The sequence below is a fragment of the Montipora capricornis genome, chromosome 13 (assembly GCF_036669925.1).
Source record: "Montipora capricornis isolate CH-2021 chromosome 13, ASM3666992v2, whole genome shotgun sequence".
NCBI lineage: Eukaryota > Metazoa > Cnidaria > Anthozoa > Scleractinia > Acroporidae > Montipora > Montipora capricornis.
Window position 1 is genome coordinate 28,912,987 of NC_090895.1, and position 24,424 is coordinate 28,937,410.

General features: G+C 38.8%; 1 protein-coding gene across 1 annotated transcript; it reads left to right on the forward strand.

The window, feature by feature from the left end:
* The first annotated feature begins 710 nt into the window (after positions 1 to 710).
* LOC138029639 (serine/threonine-protein kinase mig-15-like) lies at positions 711 to 22,804 on the forward strand. The gene is made up of 34 exons (XM_068877343.1): positions 711 to 1,031; positions 1,420 to 1,485; positions 2,115 to 2,171; positions 2,829 to 2,873; positions 3,030 to 3,110; positions 3,670 to 3,718; positions 3,966 to 4,027; positions 4,113 to 4,203; positions 5,347 to 5,419; positions 6,100 to 6,157; positions 6,308 to 6,362; positions 6,582 to 6,745; positions 7,114 to 7,201; positions 7,698 to 7,791; positions 7,869 to 7,936; positions 8,419 to 8,462; positions 10,114 to 10,259; positions 10,703 to 10,761; positions 12,063 to 12,127; positions 13,022 to 13,123; positions 13,226 to 13,417; positions 13,503 to 13,566; positions 14,435 to 14,500; positions 14,900 to 14,977; positions 15,069 to 15,136; positions 15,693 to 15,765; positions 15,859 to 15,959; positions 19,385 to 19,478; positions 20,018 to 20,076; positions 20,177 to 20,219; positions 20,420 to 20,455; positions 20,612 to 20,692; positions 21,494 to 21,633; positions 22,588 to 22,804. The coding sequence occupies exons 1-34, from the start codon at positions 990 to 992 to the stop codon at positions 22,669 to 22,671; spliced, it is 2,688 nt and encodes an 895-aa protein (XP_068733444.1). The 5' UTR covers positions 711 to 989; the 3' UTR covers positions 22,672 to 22,804.
* Positions 22,805 to 24,424: the final 1,620 nt, after the last annotated feature.

The following is a 24,424-nucleotide window of genomic DNA, read 5'->3' on the forward strand; positions in this document are numbered from 1 at the left end:
AGGGGGAGGGGGGGGGGCATGCTTCCCCAGGAAATTATTTTGAAAAATAGATTGCGGTAGACTGCATTTTGTTCATTTTGAAGGCCATCACATAGAAAATCACAGACTTTGACATAGATACTTATGATAATTTCACTTTTAATACAGACCATATGAAAAATTTTAGACTTTCTGAATTTGCATCAATGTTGCTATTTTGCCATGATTTTGAGAAAATGTCTTAACAATAATGACTGTATTGTATGTAGCCATGCATGTGTATGTATAACTGTCTACAATAAATTTGATACATAATTTTTCAAAACCCACCCCCAATGTATAGCATGATTTTCCTTGACCCACCATTTTTCCAGGCACAAAATGATGCCCCCCCACCCCCCTTTTTTCCTCGCCCACTCTGTCCAGTACTTTATGAGCAGTCCTTTGGGGCATCTTTTTCATAAATATTAGGATCCATGGACTACAGAAAACTGCTGTCAGCGGCATTTGATTGCTGTATCCCTTATTATTATGCATTAAGATTATTTTTTAAGAAATTTAGACAAATATTAAAACACACCTGTACACGACCCAGTACACATACACCCTAGTATACCCTATAATAAGGGATACATGAAGTACCTGCTTCGCTGCACACCATGAAGTCATGTGACCCGTCCCAAGCCCCTCCTCCTGCTTTGTTTATTAGTATGGCTGCTCAGTCTGTTTGTGTCTTTCAACATTTTTCTACACACCACATACAGCTTACAGGTCATAAGAGTGTTGATTTGTTTTGCAAAACTCTACTTTCCAAAGATACTGGATGTGTGTTTCAAGAGGCCAAAAGAGTTGAACTAAGTCAAGGCATACCCCGATCCTCCAGCGGCGTCCATCGGATGTGACAAGTTTCCCGTATAAAATTTTGCGTGAGCTACGTCAGTGATATTTCTTTGGTGGTGGGCTGCCGATGTATTGAACACCCTTGTCAATCTCTACCTGTGGAAATTAAAATGGCGTACGGACTGGATGATATTGATTTAGCCTCTCTCAAGGTGAGCGAAATCTAACTTTTCGATGTCGTTTCCCCGGGTGTCAAAAACTGTTGGACTTGTACGCTTCGATCCTACTTTTTCTTTGTGTACTTTTCAGCTTAAAAGTAAGCTGTCGTTGAAGATTTTTACACAGTCCAAGCCTCATTAAGTATCGTGCTATGGAAATTACTGAACAAAGTGTTCCATGAAATTAATAAAACCAGTAATTTACTCGGTTGTACCTTGCTGATGTCGCTTTGTGTTTATTTTTGTCAGTGTCCATGGTTGGTCGTAATTCCCTAGGGATCGTTAAGTCTACGTACTGTGCCTTTGTTCATGTCTTATCATTTGCCATATCTCGTTGTGTAAACTATTTGGAAATACCTTGTCTGGTGTGTCTCGTTAACAGGATCCAGCGGGGATTTTTGACTTGGTAGAAGTGGTTGGAAATGGCACTTACGGTCAAGTTCACAAGGTACAGTGTTTTTTACAATAGGTGTTTACGAAGAACGTAATCCCGTAGCACAATTTTGGGCTTGTTTTCTGTGCACTTCTTTCATTTTCAAGGTTTTTTTCACATCGCACGGGTAGGGTAAAGTTCACCTTTTGAAATTTAATCCCTCAAGAATCACAAAATCTGGAGAGTGTATTGTTACAATATGTCTATCCAAACATATGCAGTTTTATGCAGCAAATTCTAATATCAAAGCGTGCGAATGTTGACTAAATTTTGTGCATTTTCCTAATGCCCATAACATACAGTTATAGCCAACTAATCAAATTTCAACATTTTTCAAATTTTGCCTTTTGATCCAAACAAATGTTTTAAATTATTCAAGTAGAATAAATTGATTTTCTGCAATGGAAGAACTTAAGCTCTGCTCGTTCAGTTTTGCCAGAAAGCGAGGAAATAAAAGAGTTATTTTATCCTAACCTTAACCCTAAGGGTAACTACTGGCCTTGAACAAAATGCGATTATTGTCTCTTATAATTTTTCCCTTGAGATTATTTAATTATTTACATAACGGCTTGCCAATGATATTAGTATAAAAGGTGATTTCACTAATAATTATTATTTTGTTGTTTGACAATGATAAATTATAGGGTCGCCATAAGAGGACAGGGCAGCTTGCAGCCATTAAGATAATGGATGTTACTGAAGTTAGTTATTTATTTATTGTGCTTTGAATTATTTTAAAAAGAGTTGATTAATTCAGGGTTTTTCTCTTTTTCTCCAAGTTTATGATGGCACTTGTTCTCTTGTGTTTTGTACCCACCAGAACAATTTGTGAACAATCAAGTGCTGGAAATACTACCATGCATTTGCATCCATCCTGAAAACTTTGAGAGCACGTGAACAAAACATGCTGGTATGCCGTCAAAAACGTTGTCAATTTCACAACATAACGGCCAACGTTTCATTGGACAAAAGTGATACATAACCAGACAAACCATTAACATTTGAAAAGTAAAACTTTGCGCAAAATTCGTCACGCTTTAAGGATGGACGCAAATGGTAGTAAGATCTGCTTCTTTTTTTTTCAGTTTCTATCCATTCAAACTTTTGTGTACAAAGTGCTTCTGGTGCCCCAGTACCCAATGTATCATGAATTTTTAGGCACAAAACAGGAATCAACATGTATTTGCTTGAATTTTAAAATCAAGTCTTCCATTTTATGTAGTGATAGGAATGATTTAATGCAGAAAAAATTTTTTTTTCCTTGCAGTCATTTTATGATCGTTAATATGTTTTTTAGATTGGCTTACACACTGTAATATAACAGTTTAACCAGGTGAAATTCTGTGCTTGCTTTTCAGGATGAGGAGGAAGAAATTAAGTTAGAAATAAATGTTCTTAGAAAGGTAAGCACATGGAAATGCAAATGAGAAAACATCTGACTACCTTTTTACAGGAAACTGACAGGAAATTGACATGAAATTTATAGTAAGTTGCGTTGATTCCTGCAAGCTTTACTTTTCACAGGGATGCTTAACCCCTGGCTGTGATTTGTGTTTTAGTTCTCCCATCATCGTAACATTGCCACATATTATGGAGCTTTTGTGAAGAAGGGGATTCCAGGACAGGAAGACCAGCTGTGGGTATGTGTGGTGATGAAGCACTGTGTATTCTTGGTTTTCTTGAATAGCTTAGATGTGGGATGTCTGGGACAATTACTTTCAGTCAGTCATTTGAAACATGATAACATACTAAGAATGCAAAAGAAACGTTGTTGCCAGTTGGTGGCAAAAGTCAAAGCAAAGGTAATTAGACAGTGGACTAACACCTGTTGTTTGTACAGCTGCTAGCCTCCATAGGTGTTAGGAATGTCATTGTAGTGCAAAGGTTGCTTCACAAGACTTTTTATGGAACAGGGTTGTAAAATTAATGAATGTACATATTATATCTGATGTCGTAAACCAGTGACTATCATAACGCAGACGGGCTCAGCCTTACATTTCAGTCATGCTCAAGTCATATTTGATTGCCTTATATGCAAGCAAGAAACTTGTATCATATGGTCATATGGGCCTGTTCATGAAATACAATACGATCAATAATAATAAAATTAATGATTAATTTTGTTCTCTTGGATCAGTTTAAGTTCAGAATAGCTCCAGGTTATATTTTTTTCTGAGACTTTTCCTTTTCTTGTTACAGCTTGTAATGGAATTCTGTGGGGCAGGCTCTATAACAGACCTGGTTAAAGGTGCGTATGAAATTAGTTTGCCTGGGCTATTATTTTTGAATCCATATTTTAAGGTATAGAATCCATTCCTATGACGCAAACCACGCAGTTATGTAGCTCAATAGTTTTCCTTATTACTCAATGGTTCATCTGTTTACAAAAGTGGCCTGCCATTCTTTAGATGATGTTGGTGGAACAAATTTTGAGGGACACATACATACATACATGCAACTTGCTCATGGTTCTTGTATGCTATCTTTATCTGTAGCTTCAAAAGGAAAAGCATTGAAAGAAGAGTGGATTTCCTATATTTGTCATGAAGTATTAAATGTAAGTCCTGGAATATTCCATGTCGAATTAGTGTGTGCCTATGATATGCAATCCTGGCATTTTAATTGATTTGCTTCTTCTGAAGGGCGTGAGTCATCTTCATCAAAATCATGTTATACACAGAGATATCAAAGGGCAAAATGTGTTGTTAACAGACAGTGCAGAGGTCAAGTTAGGTAAGGACAATTCCTTGTGCTATTCAGGGTTTTCAATAAGAGCTGACGGCCAACGAAATTCGCCCATGAACTTGCCGCGTACTTTTCCTTAGGAATTACTCCAAATTTCGTGAATAACATGAGAAGCAGTCGCATAGAACACGAACCTTGGATCGGGAAAGTTTTGTTCATGAAAAACAAAAGAGATGCCTGAATTCTGGGTAATTTCCGAGGCGATTTTTGTTTCCCTGTCCATGTCAAAGATCAAGCACATATTTTTTACACAGCGGTCCAGTACTTGGTGTAAACTGCCTGATTTGCTAACTACATTTGAAGGGACATTCGCAAAAGGTCTTTTCGGTCATGACAGATAAAATACATTGCACGCAGCTGTACAGAATGCAAAGGAGCCTTGTTCAAAGGGGTCTATGTCATGCGATTTTAGCATCTTTTCAAAACCCAAAGTATGTCTTGCTAGCAAATGAATTTTAAACATTTAGAGTATTCATGAACTCTCTCTCTTATAATAAAAGAGCCAGAATTTACATTGTAATGATATTAGTGTTGTGTTCAAATACCCTTATTCATGCTCCAGAATGTAGGAAATGCATTCTAAGAGGTCCAAATTTAAATCTAACCCCAACTACTAAAATTCTTATTGAAAACCCTGCTATTTGCTGTAAATGTGTTTCAAAATCATGTTTTTCATTCAAGCTTTGCTATCTTGATAAAGGGGTTGAGTTCCTAAAAAAAACTGCTGTGCTACCTCAGTGGAGAAGGGGAAACAGAGAAATGGGTTTATTAACTGAGTTGATATGGTAAAGTGACCACCATTTATAAAGGAATTTTGAAAGCTGACATTCAAGCATTAGTCCTTTGCAATTCGCTCTGATGAGGGCTAAAACTTCAAACACCAGCTTTCAAATTTCTTTATGGTGGTCAAATTTACCACATCAACTCAGTTAATAAGTCCATTTATATGCTACCGTGAGTTTGGTCGGGTGGGGAACCAATGATTTTTCATCTTTTAATTAAGGAAACTGAGACCCAAATTTACTGATCTTCAGTTGACAATTAATTCCTTTCCTCTGATCTTGTCAGTGTAAAAATAGATATTTTCTTGCATTTTTGTCAAACTTGAGGATTTGATTTTTGTTAATTCAGTTGACTTTGGTGTCAGTGCGCAGCTGGATAGAACCATTGGGAGAAGGAACACATTTATTGGAACTCCTTATTGGTGAGGAAATTCTTCATTCAAATGTCTTGCACTATGTAGTCATGATTGCAAAACACTTTTAGGTCTCATTTCTTGTATTTTCTGGCTGTCGAGATGGCTTGTTTCAGTCAATGTAATTTTAAAGGCCCGTTTCCACCCTGAATACATTGCAAGCCATGCATGAATTTCATGCATCACAAAATTACAGAAATTGGCAATCAGAATACGCTGTTCAACAATAATGCCATTTTCAAAACAATAGAGATTAGTAGCATTGGCAACGAGTGCAAGTACTAGATCAAGTACAAGTTGTACTTGTTCTCGAAGTCGTGCTCTACCTACGTATTTAGGTGAGAAGACAGTACGAGTTCCAGTCTATTCTATGCACACACCCAGAACTCATACTCGAAGTTGCACACATTGCACACATTGTCAATGCTAACATGCTCTAATTACAGATGATCGTGTTGCATCATTGGTGGTAATAGGCCTTTAAGTCTTCCTTGCAGATGTAGTTATAGGACGTTTGTTGGTGTTGATGATTATGAGAATGAATATTGATGATGACAGTGGTGAAGAAGATAACAACGACAACAATGACAAGGATGATGATGATCATCATATTCACATAATAACATGTAGCAATAAAAAATTATGTTCCTTACCTTTGAATAATATTTTATGCAAACCCTTTATTGCAGGATGGCTCCAGAGGTTATAGCTTGTGACGAACAGCCTGATGCAACTTATGATAACAGGGTAAGATTGACAGTTGCTTCCCATTCCCCTGTCGTTGCATTTGACATGAACTGGTATTTGGTAATATTTTACTTTCAAGATTCACTGTAAATGTTGAAAATGGCAACTATAGCACTTACTTGTAGTTCTCCTCCTGGTGTGTTGTTTCAGTGTGACATGTGGTCCATCGGAATCACATCAATTGAGATGGCAGAAACACAACCACGTGAGTAAATTTAAATTTTAATTAAAGTGTTCACTCGAAAATTAATCACTGATACCTCTATTAGTGTTTTAGGAAAGCAAGGACTTTTTTACTTTTAGCTGAAAACCTCTTGGCATTGAAGGCAGATTAGACCCCTTTAAAATGTCAAGTGGCTGTAGGTAATTGGATCTTCTATAATTTGTTAGCTAAGTCATTAATTTCTTTTGTTCCACTCCACAGCTTTGTGCGATATGCATCCAATGAGAGCCTTGTTTCTCATTCCACGGAGTGAACCACCTAAACTAAAGTCAAAAAAAGCCTGGTCCAAGAAATTCCACAACTTTGTCAACACCTGCTTGATTAGAGATTATCATCAGAGACCTACGGCTGATCAACTTTTGCAGGTTTGCTAAAAATTGGTTTAATGTCATTCTTATCAACTGTTAGCAAGGTTGCTGCCTAACGGTCGCCCGATCTCCTGCGGCGCCCTTATTTGCGAGTGCAGACGACCAAATTTCTGAACAAGTAGCCCAAACGGGCGCCTTACTTGATTCATCCTCACTCTCTTGTAAATGTGATCCCAGCTGGAATTAATTAATTCTGGGCTCTTTAAAAAATGACTCGGGCTACTATCTATATTGGAAGCCCAAAGGGCTCCTGGACAATTTTCTTAGGGAGCAGCCTTGGTTAGGATTCATTAATTTTAGTTACATTTGCAGCTTAGATACTAAAACTAATGATGTTTCCCTTGTGGTTTGTTATTGATTTGCAGCATGAGTTTATTCGGGATGCACGGTCCCATGAAAGAAAAATAAGGATAGAGTTGAAGGATTTTATTGACAGGATGAAAAAGAAGAAAGGTAAGTGCAGTTGTTAAACTCATCAGCAAGATGAGCTTGGGATTAGGTGCCTGCAAGGGTTGTGCCGGACACGCATGTCCAGACACAACTGGGTTGTAGCCACAGTAATCCTACCATAGTCCACCACCTGGCAACTGTCACCGTGATGAAGCAGTCAGTGGAATACTTACCAAGGGGGGAGGTGGGTGGAAGCACAGTTTACGAGTCGCATCCAACAATTGAGTAGACAAGAATAGATCGGCAAGAAACTGTAACTTTGAGCATGTGGGCCCCTGCACCAACACAAGGGGCACCCCTAATACCCTACTGCATAAAACTGCTGACCAGCATTGCTCGATTTTAACTTGGCCTAAATTTCATTTAGCCACATTAAAAGTCCCTTTTTGCTGTTACTGTAGTGTTAATATGTTAATAGGGCATCAAACCTGAAAAAGTTGCGAGGTGATGTCTCCCCCTTTTTAGAACATTCATTAAGAGGTGGTTACTTTGTTTTTAGCTCCTCCTCCTGAACATGAAGAAGAATTTCAGTATTCTGGTAGTGAGGAAGAAGATGAGCAGTTGTTAGCGGGAATGATTGCTGAGGAAATGGGGTGAGAAGCTCTTTAATGAGACTCAACCAAGCAACTGTCATCTTACCAATCATCTCTTTTGTTGCTGTTATCCTTAGCATTGTTAATGTACAGTCAACGCTGAGAAGAAACCTTACTCTGATGCAAGGAGGAACCTTTGGGCGAGGTAAAGAAGCATCCAAAACTGTTTTGAGCAGTGAAGCAAGTATCTGGAGTGATAATAATAAGAAAATAGAGTTCAGGTGATCTTGGAAAGGAACTATGGCACTGATAACCTTGTAAATTTTGATATTAACCTGTTCATCCCTGACTTGGTCCCCAATGACATGTACATGTAGACTCTTAAGAGTGTATGGGTTAATGATGATCCTGTTGACAGTGAGAATAGGGAATTTATACACAGAGAAGAAATCATCTGGTTAAAATTATCTGACATTAGGCAGCTCTTAAATCAAGACAAAGACTATGATGATGATGATGATGATGATGATGATGATGATGTTGATGACAACTAGGGTGGCGATAGTGGTGACAGCAACATCAAGACAACAGTGATAGCCTGAAAACCTCTATTTTTTTTTTGAGGATAAGTTACAGTGATTGATGCTTTGGATCGTTCTTCATTATCCTCTTTCCTTCTTTCTTCAGGTAATAATTATCCACCGAGGAAGAGCAGTAGTGGAAGTAGCTCAGTAAGTAATGGTCATCACCTCTGCATTCTAATCTTCATGCTTTTGTGTTGTCATGTCTTGTCTTGTATTAACCTCTCAAATATGAATACCACTTTATTTTGCCGACCTAACATTGCTGGTCACGACAAGCAAAACACTTGGCAAGTGGCCTTAGCCATAACTGGCAGATTATGGTAACATGGAATACAGATTGAAGTTTTCCTGTTTGTAGACAAATCTATTACCTATAGGAAATTTCTTTTGCCTTTTTGAATAAATTTAACAATATTATAATAATATTGTTGAATGCCCCCTAAGAGAAGACGAAACTTTGTCATTTTTGTCTTGTTTGTGGTGACCTTCTGTAGAACATTTGACAATAATTAACCTGGACACGTGACTTGACAAAAATTGCTGTTATTCCATTTGAGTGGTTAACCGAACCACTGACACAAACCTCTGCTCAGGGGCACCCACTTTTGAAACTTGCTGAAGATATTGAGATAAATTCAAAGGGAGGTTAGACAACTGCCTCAGAGTAGTGAACCATTGTTACTTATTTATCATGCTGGTTATACTTACATCACACCTCTTCCAAGTTGTGATGTAAAGCGGAAGGGTGAAATTTGTACAGAGAAATGAAAAAAGTCTTTCTTTGGCAGTTATGCATCTGCTTATTTCAGGTCATATCATAATTTAATAATTTATTCCCTTATATTGCGCAAATTAACAAAAATTTGATCAAATGCGCATTACAATTATGAAAAGTTAAGAAAGTTAAAAATACAATTTGAGAGAAAATAATAAAAATCTTAAAAGCTAATTAAATTATGAGACTCCTATAAATAAGCCTTTGAAAAAGGAGTCCCACATGATTTTCTTATGCTTTTGCCTCTCGCACAAGTGGGAACCCAGCTTTAGACTCAAGAGGAGCAGGGGTGCAGCAGGGGTGGCCCAGTCGGTTAGTGCACAGCCTTGGTGCAAGAGGTCCTGCGTTCGATCCCCATATCTCACATCCTTGTATTGACTTCTTTCCTTTCAGTGTAGCTTAAGCAGTAGCTTTAAATACCCTTAAAACAGAGCAATGATGGAAAGAGGGCGATAAAATGAGCGCACCATTGGCTTCCTGGGAGAATACCCTCTAGAGGGTAAAGGAATTACCGACATCAAATAAGGTGTACCTTTACCTTTACCATTACCCAGAATGTATACAGATACACATTATTTGCCAGGTGGGAGGTCCGTATAGCGAAGAACTGTGACCAAGGTCTTGAAAATGCTGCCCGAGGTGGATCTCTCTTCCTCTCTGAAATCAGTTTTTAAATTGTTGACTCGCACCGTGCTTGATAGTGAATGAAGTAAGCGACTGAACATTTCAAAATCTGTTTTGAAACACTTACTTCTGTATGTAAACAGATTTGGTGTCAAAAAATGAAAATGTAAGGTCATTACACAAGCTCACACAACCAGGGCTAGGATTCTGCCCAGGTTGGCGGGCAAGATAGAAAAATTCCACCCACTCCCAGAGCCAATCAGATTCCAGGATTTTTGCAGAATTCCACCCACTTGTTCATTGAGAAAAAAATATAAACTAGTACTGACTCCTGATTCTGTAACTACATTGAAATTTCTCTCCTTGTAAAAGATATAGTGTATCTTTTCTTCGTTATAGGAGATGAATCAGAGCCATGGTGCTCCTCAGTATGTTGGTGCATCTGGAGGTTATGATAATGATGTGTTTCTGGACACAAGTGTTGACAGCTTTGTAACAATGAACACAGATGACACCATCACAGCCTCCAACCATTCACGTCATCGGTAAGTAAAAGCTTACTGTAGTGACCTCTGCATAAAAACTTTTGGAAATTCATGTGCCAAAATTAGTTGTTCATTTCTACCTTAATGCTGCAGCAATTAATATTCTTGAGATGCATTTCATGTTTTAAAATCTGTTTAAAATATAGTGTATTGCCAACTTTAGTGTAAATGGATAGCTAGATTTGCACCCAAATGGTCAAGCATGTAATCCATTTTAATGGTCTACGTGTTTGATGGTCATCCATAGCAAACATTTTGTTTTTTATTCATTAATTTTATTTATTGAGCTCCACTAAGATGAGATACAAGAAACAAAATCAGCGTGAACTCAGGTTGTACCTTTGTCTTGAAGTAAGGTAACTTAAGGAGTTCCCTTACTACCATACATGGCAGGCCCTCAAATGTATTGTGCTTAACTGTACCTTTTTCGGTTGCATTTTCAGTTCAGCTTCCTTGGAAGAGCATGTGGATGGCGACCTTACATTAAGGCCACACAGAGATGGTCAGTTCTGTCAAGTTGACCCTTTTAGCCATAGATTATGTTTGAATGGATTCCATTGACGATGTGTGTGTCAAGTTGTAATGCAATCAAAAGTGTTAATCGTTTTTCTCCCAAAATTTTTGCAAGTGCTTATCATACTTGTAACTAGTGTCAGTTTCTCAACCAAAAAATATTCAACTCCATTCGGTGACAAAATACCCTTTCCCCTTCCCCTCCCCCCTAATCGATGCCGTATAGACAACAGAAAATAACACAACATTGTGCCGGGAGGGGGGGGCATTTTATTGCTGCTGTGCTGTTGGACAGTGGAATCAGTAGAACATAGCCAGCCCTAAACTATCAGGCAAGCCTGCAATGCACAGAGGAGTCCCTAGGGCCAGTGACTCCCAGTTCAACACTTGTGGGAGTCAGGGTGGTTTAGTTGTCATCAATCGTGCCTCCCACCTCTGTGACCCGGGTTCAACTCTGGCCTCGGGTCGTATGTGGGCTGAGTTTCAGTTGATCTTAACCTGACTCCGAGGGTTTTTCTCCGGGTACTCCGGTTTTCCTCCCTCCTCAAAATCGACTCCCAGTCAATTACATCTGGCTGGGTTTGCGGTGCTCTGAGATCTCACATGGATTGTATGGCGGCAGCCGTGGGCGCCTTCACATGCTTTCAGTCCAATCCCGTTGAGCCAGTTGATCCTGAAAAGCCCTGTAGGGAGCGGTCATCTAAGCGCACTTGTCCATGTTTACATGGTATCGCTGAGTATTTTTACAAGTAGTGCTGTATTTTGATGAGCCTGCTAAGACGAGTCAAAATACAAACAACAAGTAGAAATACTCAGGCAGCAATACTACATACCAAAACATCTAATAGGCTGTTTATTATCCAACTTTTTTTGCACTAAATTTTTAGTAAATGAATAAACGACCGAGATCGTGTGACAGATTTGTGCGTGTCGGGCAACATCAGCAACTAAACTCGTCAAACCAGTTCTCTACTGTACAATAACCAAGTGTTCAAATAACTAACTGTACAATATCATGGAATATTTGTATTTGTATCGTGAATTTTTGGTACAATAACTGATAAAGTTGGATAATAAGTTGTAGTTATCATACAAAAGAAGGTTGAACTGTGTCATATCATGCTGTCAAGATGGACGGTGTTAAATGAAAGTAGAGGCAAGCCTTGTTTTGTTCAACAAGTTGTCATTGCAAGTTGAAAATTCAGAGTGTGTTGCCACACACGGAACTTTCTTCTTAACTTTTGTAAATGTTATTTATTGTTTGTTTTTACAATCAATTCTATTTGTTAGCTCATGAGGAGGACACTGACGAGTACAATACAATGGTTGTAAAAGAAGATGACAATGACTCGGAAGTAAGTTGTGCTTCTGTTTCTGTTTTGATTTTCAAACAATGAAATCAGTCAATTCAGTTGTAGTCCTTTAGGATAATATTATCTTGAATCCATTCGTCCCTTTCCATTCATTCAGGGATCATGCAGTGGTGAGAGCACTCATCTCCCACCAATGTGGCCCGGGTTCGATTCCCAGACTTGGCATCATATGTGGGTTGAGTTTGTTTGTTCTCTACTCTGCACCGAGAGGTTTTCTCTGGGTACTCCGGTTTCCCCTCTCCTCAAAAACCAACATTTGACTTGATTTACTTTCATTGTTCATTTCAGTTTACAGTGTCCCCAATTAGTGCTCCTGCGCTAGAACGACTAGACACTTAAATAAAGTTCCTTTCCTTTCCTTTCCCTGAAACGCCTCCCATTGACGAGTAAAATTGTCTGGCGTTAATTAGAGATATGTCCAGGTTTGCACGCAAATGCAAAAATTGTGAATAAAACAGAGTAAAATCCAGAAATCTCACTCTCAGTTAAAAAGGGTCAAGTTCTTATCTGTATTATTTTTTATCATTAACATCTCCAATTTATCAACAAATCTGTTACTTGAATGGTCATTTTTCATCCTCCATATTTAGGAAAGACTTAACATTATGTTAATACTTTAAGGGTTACTTTTCAATTATTTTCTTCCTACTTTGTCAAAATTTGACGGGCTGTAATGTAAACCTATTTCTCTCCTGTCGCTTCCCGTCTCGACTAGCCAATGCTATTTGCGGGAAGCGACCATTTTGTATTTTTCTTTTGTCAAATAGTAAATAAAGTTGAAAGTTGAAAGTTGAAGTTGTTTTCCATCACTTTTAGAAATGTTTGCTGATGCGTGATTAATGAGGTGCAAAATCAATCAAATGTGTTTATTTTTAGGATAGTGCATCAACTGCCAGCATTGGTGAATCAAACTGTCCTACTCGCCCCTTGACAAACAATCTGCCCGATGTTCTACCCACACAGCCACAGAAAATAAAGGTTGGTGAAGAATACACGGGCTATGAACAGTTAAACTTTCACAAACTGTTTAACCTTGGAGAAATGAAAAACTTATTGATCTTAATTTCCTTTTTTTTAAAGAAAGCTGAAGTTGAACGAAAATCATCAAATGACTCGATTGCGTCGTCATCTGCTGCTCAAGACTCCAAGAAAGACAGGAAATTTTCCAAACAACGAAGCTTTGGCTTTGGACGGCAATCGCAAGCACCATCTGAGGTGTCAGTGAATTTGGCACCAGATAGAACATCTAATGCCAGTCTAGATGACATGGGGGTATGTTTGCATGCATTTCATTTTTTTGACTTAAATGTTAATAATTACCTCTGATTAAAGCAATTCCCCTTTTTGTTTTATTCAGATGCCACAGATCAGGAAATACAAGTACAAATTCCGTACAGAAATCTTATGTGGAGCTTTATGGGGTTAAGTATCTACAGTGTACATCAACTAATGAGACCCTATTCTCACCCCAAAACACCAAAAGGCCTTTTATTCCTTTGTGGGCATAATGTTATCAGTTAACAGGGACAGTTTTCTTTTGAATCTGTTGCTTGTTTTGGTTCCAGTATATGGTTACATGTTTGTCACCTCGAAAACGCTTGATGTCTTGGTGTTTTTTTGGCCAGCATAGCACAGAAATGTGTCAATGTGGTTCTTCAGAGCTGCATCTGTACCACTCACTCACTCAGATGCTGATATTGTCAAGTTTCATTTCTCTGCGAATAATGACATTAAATGGTAGAGTGAAATGTTGGTGATACATGAAGTTGTACAACAGTGATTCTCAACCTGGGAATCAAAATCATGACTGAAGGCTTCAGAAGATTTTCAAATTCAGATTTGACACTTTTTTATGCTAAGTGCTATAGGCATCCCCAGATTCTCTTGTTTATCAAATTGTATTTTTCTAAGAAGCTCGTAAAAGGAAATCTGTATAAATTTAAGCATAGTTAATAGAGGGGACTGGTTTTGAAGCTTAGCAAACATCAAAGGAGCCAACAAAGATGCCAAGATGTAGATTGGAAAAGTCCACAACTGTGCACAATCTTATGTTTTGCGCTCATGCACTATGCATGAATTACGTAACCAACACGTTTCTATTGGTTAGTTCCTCAGTACGGAGTAAACAACTGTTGTGTTTTGTGCACTGCCAAGGCCAAAAAAGAGAAAAAAAACATACAACAAAGAAATTTGTCGCATTTCATAACAGTTCCCCTCTATTAACTATGATTTAAGTCTTCCATTTTTCAGACTCAGATATAACTATTTTTCCATTGTTCTTTTCTATAGGTGTTAATCTTATTGTCGGTACAGAGACTGGGTTATATTTATTGGACCGCAGTGGATACGGAAAAGGTGGGACAGTTTTAGTAATATATTACATGCACATTTCTTCTCACATTTCAATGCAGTTTTAATGTTGTAAAAAAAATGTAAATATATAAATGCTTTTTTTATGGTGGAAGTGCACTTATAATTAGCTATCAGGCTACTTCACAGGCACCCCACTTTTTTAATAATCTGAAAGAAACAATTCAACAGAAACATGATTAAGAACCCCAACAGGCAGGAGGCAGCCAGGTGGCTGTTGTTTACAAAGCGTGGTAGAGTTAAATCCGGGACAAACAGAAACAAATCCAAACCAGAGGTTACAACGGGATTTGATCCCATGCAGGGCAACCGCATGCAAACCCAACGCTCTAACCACAGGACCACACTGCCTTCCTCAAATGTTGTTTTTCTGTTTTTATTTAGTTTTTCAGCTAATTTCTCGGCGCAGATTTCAGCAAATAGACGTTCTCGAAGGAATAAACGTGCTTATTTCCATCAGTGGTGAGACCTTTTCTTCGCAGACACTTTTGATGGAAGTATTTAGTATACACGAAGGGCTCTTAAATGCATAAAGTCGTTTTTTTTTCCTCAGGGAAACAAAATAAACTCCGTGTGTATTATTTATCGTGGCTTAAAGCAAAAATTCTCAAAGGAGAGGAGGTAAGACTTTTAGTTATCTGTACCATCAGTTGGTGATGAGTTTTCACCACAAGAATACAATGCCTTAAGAAAAAGAGAGAAGAGTAGGATTAATTTTTTCTTCAGACAAAGTGTTGGCTTTTTCTAGCCGCTTGCTACGAATGGCAAACACTTCAGGCTGTGGAGTCCTCATCAAGGAAAATTGGATTTTCCCGTATTTTTGTTGTTGTTTTAATATTAGTTTTCAGCCTTTTGGAGGTTTTTGTGGTGCTGGCCTTGATTGTTGCAAGGCTTTTTTGCTGAATAGATAGTTATCCATTTGATTATGGCATCCCCCATTTTAGCCTACGAGCAAGCTCTCCAAACCGAAGTGGGGACGAGCAAGCTCTCCAAAGAGAGGCGGGGTCTCCTCCCGCCCACCGCCTCGCTTTGGAGAGCTTGCTCCCAGGCTACCCTCCTTTTGAAACATTGAGGCCAGTTAGACTGGAAGATTGCCAAACGAAGAATGTCAGAATATTTTAATGCTATGTTGCCCAGGAAAGGTAGTACGTTTTTACACGAATCCGTATTTGTTTAGGCCGACCATAATCGGAGACAACGAGGTTATACAACAGTTGGTGATCTGGAAGGGTGTGTTCATTACAAAGTTGGTAAGTTCATTTGAATTATTCCTCACCTTTTTTGACAGCACAGAAAATATGGTTACATTATTTTTTTACGTTGACTTTCTCCTCTTTTCACAGTAAATTTCCATCGTATCAAGTTTCTGGCAATTGCTACGGAAAACAAAATCGAAGTTTACGCGTGGGCTCCAAAACCTTATCACAAGTTTATGGCTTTCAAGGTTTGTGTATCGTCTATTAAGTTACGTGGAAAGTGTGATGCCTCTCAGAAAGCCTATAACATTGCAGTTCTTTGAGCACCGAGCTGCCATGCGGGAGGTCGTGAGTTCGGCTCCGGCGGATAAACATTCAGGGTCTTCAAATATCTGAGGAGAAACTGCTGCCTTTGTAATGACATCTGCAAATGGTAAGACACTCTAGTTGTTCTCGGATAAGGACGATCAAAGGCAGCACTTTCTCCTCAGTTTTTTAAGACCCTGAGTGTTGGTCCGACCGGAGTCGAACTCACGACCTCCCGCGTGGGATCCCGGTGCTCAACCAACTGAGCCACCGGTGCGCACTTCCGATAGCTGCGAGAATCATTTCAATCTTTCGTCCATAACCCGAACTTCCAAGCAATACACATTTCTTTTCTTAATCGGAAGATTGTGTGCCTCGCCGGGCCAACGATAAGGGTCTTAGAATTGCTGGGGGCAAAAAGGCGTACAATCTTTTTATCAGTCAACCGAATCAAAAAAAGTTTCGGTTCCCTCGTAGAGGGACAATCAACCGTCCTACAGCAGTAGTTCCTCTTTTGGCTTATCATGTACAGGGTTGTCAACAATGTGGCAGTATTAACGGCATAGAGCAGTCCCTCGCAAAGCGTAATGAAGTGCAGCCGAATTGATCTACAGTTATCGATTCAGCCGGGCTTTTCTTTTTCGGGTGCGATTTGCCTGCGCATGTGTAAGATTTCTTTGCCCCGTAGAGACACTTTTTAGAGAAGGCAGCCCAAGTAGGATTTCTCCTAATTCAGAGGCAATGCGATGACCACTAAAAGACTACGTGATAGATTAACGGGAAAATAGGTATTTTTTGCGGTCACGCACACAATTCCTTAAAAGGACGCGATTTTTTGTTTTTTTTTTTTTCGTTTTCGTTGTACGCAAAGCAATATCCGGTTTTATTTTATGACTAGCTCCGTGAGCGGGCAAGATGAACCAAATCGCGCGCTCTGATTGGCTACCCGAGCGGGCAAGATGGAGCGATACTGCCCGCTCGGGATTTCTCGCTTGGTCCCGCAAGATCAAAGATCATTTTTTGGTGTTTTAAGTCATATAATAAATCCTTTATTGACCAAGATTGTTCGGTCAAAATGACTGGATATTGGCCTCGTGCTTTTTTTGCGTGTTTATGGACCTCGACTTCGTCTTGGTCCATAAACATGCAAAAAAGGAACTTTGCCAATATCCAGCCATCTTGACCTCACGCTTGGTCAATAACTCATACATCGTATGACTCGGTAACACATCTTACTGGGATAATTACATCATTTTATAATTCTCCCAATATTTTGAAATACCATCGTAGAAACTTGTAAAGCAACCTTCTACTGGTTTTGATTAGAATCAATTCCGTTAACAACAGTTTTAAATGTAACGTTGACAACTATTCTACGATCGCACAAACCCTATCATTGGGTCATGGAATGTGAACTTTGGACCGGATGTTGACCATGATGTTGTAACATGAACTTTAAAGGAAATCAGTATAGGCTACCTGCAGCCTCTTGTTGGGTGTATGATAGTAACAATGATAGCGGCAAAATATTATGTATAGTAATTTGTGTATGTAATCGCATGGGCCCGATGGCTATTCAGGATTAATTTTCACGCGTAATTTTAAAAGTTTTCACAAAATTGAAGCGACAAGGGCAATTTGGAAAACTTTGAAATTAACCCTTAATTGCACACGAGCACATTGCGATTACATTTTTATCACATAAAGGGAAAAAGTATCGAGGGATGTTCAGTGCCGCGACAAATGACAATCAACTTAACACGCGTTCATTCGGTTGCTGTCGACAGAAATACACTTAAAATGTATTTTATATGTGGACAAAAAGCAGTTTAATTGGAGTCAGAGTCTGGAAGAAGCTCTGGATAACCAATCACGATCAAGTAATTATGCCCTCTTGATTAGCAAAAGTGCCGTCGTGATTAAAGTGCTACTGTGATCAAATTTTTATCCCTTGAGTTTTTTGGTTTATCACATAGAATACCATGAAACATTAAAAACGCTGTTTACCGTTTGGAAATATCTGCATTGGTTCCGGAGATATTTAAGTTTGAAAAATGTGTGAAATATACAAATGACAAAGCTAATTAAGTCATTCGCCCTACCCAGTAGAAAATCAAGAATATAAATAGAGCTATCTCGGTCAATTTGCAACAGAGACCATTGAAACTTGGTGAGCTGATAGTTCTGAAGGCAACACACCTACGACTGTAAAGAAATTGGTTCCCATGGCAACTCACTCTTTTCCAGTCCCCTCCAACCTGATTTCAATATTTTGGTGATCTCAGGCTAGAAATACATTAACCAAGGCCACAAACTCGACCTAACATCTTTATATGCTGGCAGGATCATGCAGATGAGGCACCATTTGCAAATATCAAAACAGAACGCCAAAGGTGGTCTGCAAAGCTTTTAATATCAGGGAGGTCTGGAACCCAGTATGTTGCCATGGTAACAAAAATGGTATGCTCATATTGTGGAACACATTTACTAGAATCTTAGTGCAAAGAACCAAGTATTTCTGATACAAATTGGCTGAGATATCTTTCTCCATCATACTTGATCAAAATTTGGTAGGGTTTATGACGTCATCACTTGGCTAATTTGCATATTAAAAAAACTTGAATATCTCCAGAACAAAAAGAGATATTTGAAAATGGTAAACAGCATTCTTCTTCTCGTACAGACTACGTGTTTATGTGCCAAAATGGCTTCGATAGGGAAGATTCAAATTTCGTCACAGTAGCACTTTAAGAAAAAATGCCCTCCGTCTCAGCCAATCAGCATTCAGTAATTTTGCCCCGTATATGTGATGATGATGAGTATGTATAATCAAATGTATGTGTAATCAAATGGGGACGAGTGAGTTTTCATTTGACAAAACGCGCTTGAAATTATTTCCTAATTTCACGAGAAAACCATTTGATTACCTTTTTAATGTCGTGGGTGACAAATTACGCTCACAACCGTAATTGTAAAATCGCTCTAGTACTTTATCCAACTGCTCGGGAAGAATCATCTCCAGGTTTTTCTCAAGGCTATTTTCGTCACACCACTTCTCAAAAACTCTCACCCAGTTAATTGTGCTCTTTCACGTATTTAAATTTTCTGCCGCTTCTTTTAATTTCATAACTTCTTCAATGGTCACTGTCTTAAATGTAGACGCCATCTTGGCTCTGATCGAGATACAAGAGATGTTACCATGCCAATTTTGTAATTTCACATGTGAAGTTATAAATTAACGCTGAAATTTCGCGCCTAAATTAAGAAGTAATTTGTCACCCATGATATTATAATAATAATAATAATAATAATAATAAGAGAAAATACTCTCCATAAATCTCATCCGTATCATTCTTTTTTGTGGCAGTCATTCCCTTACTTGGTTCACAAACCGCTGATGCTTAACGTGACAGTAGAAGCAGAAAATAGTCGACTCAAAGTCTGTTACTCCTCTGAAATAGGTGAGAAGATTGGTCCCATGAGTTACCGATGTCTTTGTTCGGGAATCGTTACATTTTACACTATAATGCACCGTAAATGTTCCCAAGAGTTTTTTCTTGCTGAGAATGGAGATTTGTGTATGCACGTTTGGCAAACATTTTGACGTTTTCTTCTCGAGATTTCGTTTCTTTTGTGCCGTAACTTTGGAGCCATGCTTGAGCCAAGGAGAGTTATGGGCCCATTCTTGAGATATAAACCTGCTTTTCAATTGAAAAAAATCTTTCCAAATTGAGGTGGAACCCCCTTCGCAAAAAATAATCCCATGGCTTTATAAACCCGTTCGACAGTGGGACGGACAGCTATCATTCCTCTTAACTATGTGTTACTTTTGTGGATCATTTTATTTTTAAGTGAATCTCAAGGCGAAAAAGCAAACTACTGTACATGTTAACTGACATTGAAATTCAACTGTGGCGAAAGAAAATCCAAGGATTTTGGGGTTTGGGAGGATTTAAACAGTAGCAGCTTTAATTAATTTTAGAAATTGTTGGCGTTTTAGGTTTCCATGCAGTAGATTTGGATTCAGCTTCAGTTAACGATTTGTTTATTCCCAGCCAGGTCAGTGACCGATTGAAGGTAGCTTCTACCCGTTTGTTGTCCTCTTCCAATTAAATGATTTCTTGTTTGAATGTATTACCGCTTTTCTTCTGTCAAACAGCTTCAAGAGAAGTTTCAAGCTCACTCTATCATTCCTTTGCCAAGTAAGTTATGGGGAAATCAGGTTTTTGTAAATACTTTCGAACTGCTATTCCGATCTTATTGATGCCTTCATCTGTGTAATCTTGAGGATTAAGTGAGCTCTGTAGAACATTCATTTATAGGTCCAAGGTTGATTATTGGGACCCTGTCCTGTCCTTGATGTTTGCTCTGTTATTAATGCCCTTGTTTTTGTTGTCTACAGGCTCAAGTGGATTGGAACTTCTCCTTTGTTTCAACAGTAAGTCTTTTCTCAGCTGGTGTGTGTGACGTCAAATAAAATATTCATATTGATGTACTGACTTTCATTTGGGTGCAATTACTACTTCATCATTCATTGGCCCACCTCCATTTGAAATATTGCGTTCTTTTAAACTTCAATCGGTTTTGTTTGTAGATGAGGGCGTATATGTGAATACGAATGGGGATCTTGTTAGACATGCTGTCTTGCAGTGGGGAGAGACGCCTTATGCTATTGGTGAGTGTGATAGCAAGTTCAACATTTAAGGATTTTCTTTTCTTAATCCACTTGGTGTAACAGTGGTCTTCTCTCCCAGCTTGGGTGGTACTCGCCCAAGGAGAAACGAGACACGGACTTACCCTCACGAAACCAGGCGGCAAACTAGACAAACCACATCGATGGTTTGGTAATGATTTGCTACAGAGATTTCTGAAACAAAGATGTACCATTGGCAGACAATATGAAACAGAGTTTCCAGCTTGCGGTCTGTCCCATTGTCTCTACCAAATGTGGCCAGCATGGTGTGGGGCCCTATTAGGGGTTATCAGGAAAAGCCATATTTGGCTAAAAAAATTAGGGGAAACGTGATATTTAGGGGAAAAATTAACCGGATGCAGTATCTAGTACCCAAACATATTGCGCACAATAACGTCATCAATAGTAACTGGCAATAGTAACTGGTAGTGGTAACTGGTAGCAACTGGCAATATAATATCTGGCATTTTAGGGATTCAAACAACACAAATTAACGGGATATTTAACCCAGAGGTTTTTGGGATACGGGATACTAAGAATCCCCCCCCCCCCCTCACTTCCCCTAATGGGGCCTCTGTTGTGAGATCTTAAAAAGGCCTATTGTGTATGAGACTACGAAAGCAGACAGCCATAAGAAAGAAGACAGGGGCAGACAGTTTTCCTGAAGAAGTCAGTGTACAATTTTGTCCGACGCGGCGCTTGTACACTGTTATTTAGAGATGTCAAGTCTGAGAATATTGATTGGTCTGGTTAATCTCTTGTGTTTTTTTTTTTTCACTTCAGCTCACATAGGCTCCGGGCAGATCATGGGTTGGGGAGAAAAAGCCATCGAGGTTCGTTCAGTCGAAACAGGGCTTTTGGATGGAGTGTTTATGCATAAGAGAGCTCAGACGTTTAGATTCCTGTGTGAGAGGAATGAAAAGGTGGGTTGACATAATTTGTGATCTTTACACCATAAAATGAGAATTCCTCTCGTTTGTTTCCTTTTCGTGTGTTACGCAATTCTGTTTTCTTGCCGAAGCAGTCATTTGGTCTCGCACCGTTGCTTCAGAAGTAAACCGTTGTAAATAAGTATGATGATGGATCTAAAGAATTGTTAAACTGTGTTAATTAATTAGAGCGAGTTTCAATCGAGTGTCGTAAAACCAAAACCCAAGAAATTACTTTGGGCAATCAAAAAGGTCGGAGACAATCCAGTAAACCAATCAAAACTCGAAGTAATTACACGTAGCCGACACAAAGCGCGGGAAAATGTGCACGCGCAAGCCACGATTGGTTTTGGTTTCACCTCTGATTGGTTTAAAAAATGGCGTGAGAACTTTGAACCAATCACTGAGGGAAGTAATTCAAAACCAAAGCAATTCGCTAATTACTTTCAACACTCCACTGAAAACTGCTCTTATGAACTTTTCACGAACCAATCATGTTCCGGTTGGGTTACTGCTTCCGACTTTCCGGCGGTGCCTCGAAAATGTGGAGCAATATTGGTTGCGATTGGTTACAAGAATGGGCTGCGCATATTTCAAAATTAGTCAGAAGGGAAGAATCGCGGGCTTTAAGGAGATGAATGGTGTTTCTCGACAAGGAAATAAATGGAAGGTCAAAACAATGGGCCATTTCCGAGTTCATGTCAGCCTCCTCTTCAAAGCTAGTCTAAGTGTGAAGTTTTTGTGAAGGCAATTAGATTTATACTTGACATGTGAATGAAAACTGATTTTCATAAGAGAAACTTCGCGCTTAGACTCGCTGTGAAGACGAGGCAGACATGAACTCGGAAATGGCTAATTATATGAGTTAAATTTTCTCCTCCTTCTTAAAGCAACTTGAATTTTAAAAAGTATAAAAACCAACAAATGCCTTGTTTTCTTGTATGGCAGGTGTTCTTCGCTTCGCGCTCAAGTTCAAGTGGTCAGATTTACTTTATGACACTCAGTAAAACATTCAAGAACTTTGGCTACTAAAGATAGAATGAATATACAGTAAGGAGAACGTTTAGAGAAGATGAGAAATAACAAAGAAGAAAAGAAGATACCTAAGAGTTAAAACATCATCCAAGGCAGTTTCTCTCCCGTTAATTCCCTTTTTTTTTTCTGTCGTTTTATTTATTTATTAATTTATTGTTTAAAGGGTCAACGTTGTTTTCGTTTTCTTCGTTTTTCTGTTAAGGACGTTGCCTACTAATTCAAAGTTATTTTTGCCCCGGATTATGATTATGCAGGAAATGTAGATCTTGAAATCCAAAAAGAAAATTGGGGGTAACCACGCATTTTTCAAAGATAATTCATAGATAATATTTGTAAAAAGCTTTAAAATACAAACCAATGTATGACGTTTTTTTCTCAGAAATGCATGGTTTACCCACAATTTTCTTTTTGGATACCAAGAGTATTTACTAAGATCTACTTTTTCCGGATAGTTTTAAGTCGCGCAATAATATCCCTGAATTAGATAGCATCACCGATAGGAAACCAGAGTATCCCGAGATGCGCAGAACGTATGCGCAATAGCAATAGAAGGCACCGTCCTTAAGTTGAATTAATGTGGGGGGAAAGGTAACTGGGCTCGAGGGTTATAACGATGAGAAGCTGCCTTGGTTTCTTAAGTTCGGGACTTCAACTTAAACAGACACCACGAAGGGTTTTGCTGCAACATCCCAGGGATATTGCCGCCCCCGGGGGCATTCGACGTACGGTTCATGTGTGGTAGAGTTAAAATTAGGTATATATGCATTTCCAAGAGATAATATTTTTGCTTACGTTTAGGTAACAAAGGTAGCGATAAAATGTTCAGTTTATTAGTGAATTAGCGATTTGCCCGCGATGGAACCATAGGCTAAAGAGTCACGTTTAATTGCGCTTTTTGCTCAGAACATCAACAAAATGGATTTTTTAACAAAATGAGTTTATGAAGAATGCACTTTATATCCTGTTTGTAAATATTTTTATAGTTTAAGTTGATGGTGATGTAAACTGTCGATTGAGCGTGTAAAGTAAACGATCAGCTTACATGGTATATTCTGGGTTTTCAATCACATCATCAGTGACCATTTTTTTCAAACGAAACGAGAGAAAACGTTTGAATCAGAATTCATTGTTTAAAGGGACACCAACATGGCGGTCATGACGTCATGGAACCAAGAATTAATTGAGCTTCCATTTCATAAGTTCCAGCTTAGAGACCTGGCCTTTTAGCGTTAGTGAGGTTACAATGAGCATCTATCTTGTGTCAGTGTGATAGACCATATTCGTATTTTCAGTATTGGACTGGATCTAGCTTGCAGTGGAGGCTAATGCGGGGGAATCTTTTCAAATGCAAATACTTTTAAATATATTCCCCCGCATTAGCCTTCATTGCAAGCTAGTTCCAGTCCAATACGGAGAATACGAATATGGTTTATTGAGCAAGCACCATAAAAATACATTGTCAGATACAACGAAGGAGCCCTCATGCCGCAGTTCAAAGACTGTGTTGGGTCATCCCTTGATCACGTCACGTCTAGTCAATTTTCTTTTTTATATGCGCAAATACGCTGCTGGATAATGATTCATCTCGTGGACAGCTCTATTAATTCACCTTTTATAGGACCGATTTCAGATCTTGTTATTTAGCCTCGCTTTCGCTTTTTGGTCAGGTGACATCAAAAGCTGAGTAACATGTTTTGCTGACGCGGTTTGTGTAATTCAGTATGATTGAAGTCATTCTCAGTTTGACCTT

Bases quoted from the DNA above. Each gene is read 5' to 3' on its own strand.
- LOC138029639 (XM_068877343.1), top strand. From the start codon at position 990: ATGGCGTACGGACTGGATGATATTGATTTAGCCTCTCTCAAG. The intron at 6,363-6,581 runs GTGAGTAAATTT...TCCACTCCACAG, and splicing joins GATGGCAGAAACACAACCAC to CTTTGTGCGATATGCATCCA. The intron at 12,128-13,021 runs GTAAGTTGTGCT...GTTTATTTTTAG, and splicing joins AAGATGACAATGACTCGGAA to GATAGTGCATCAACTGCCAG.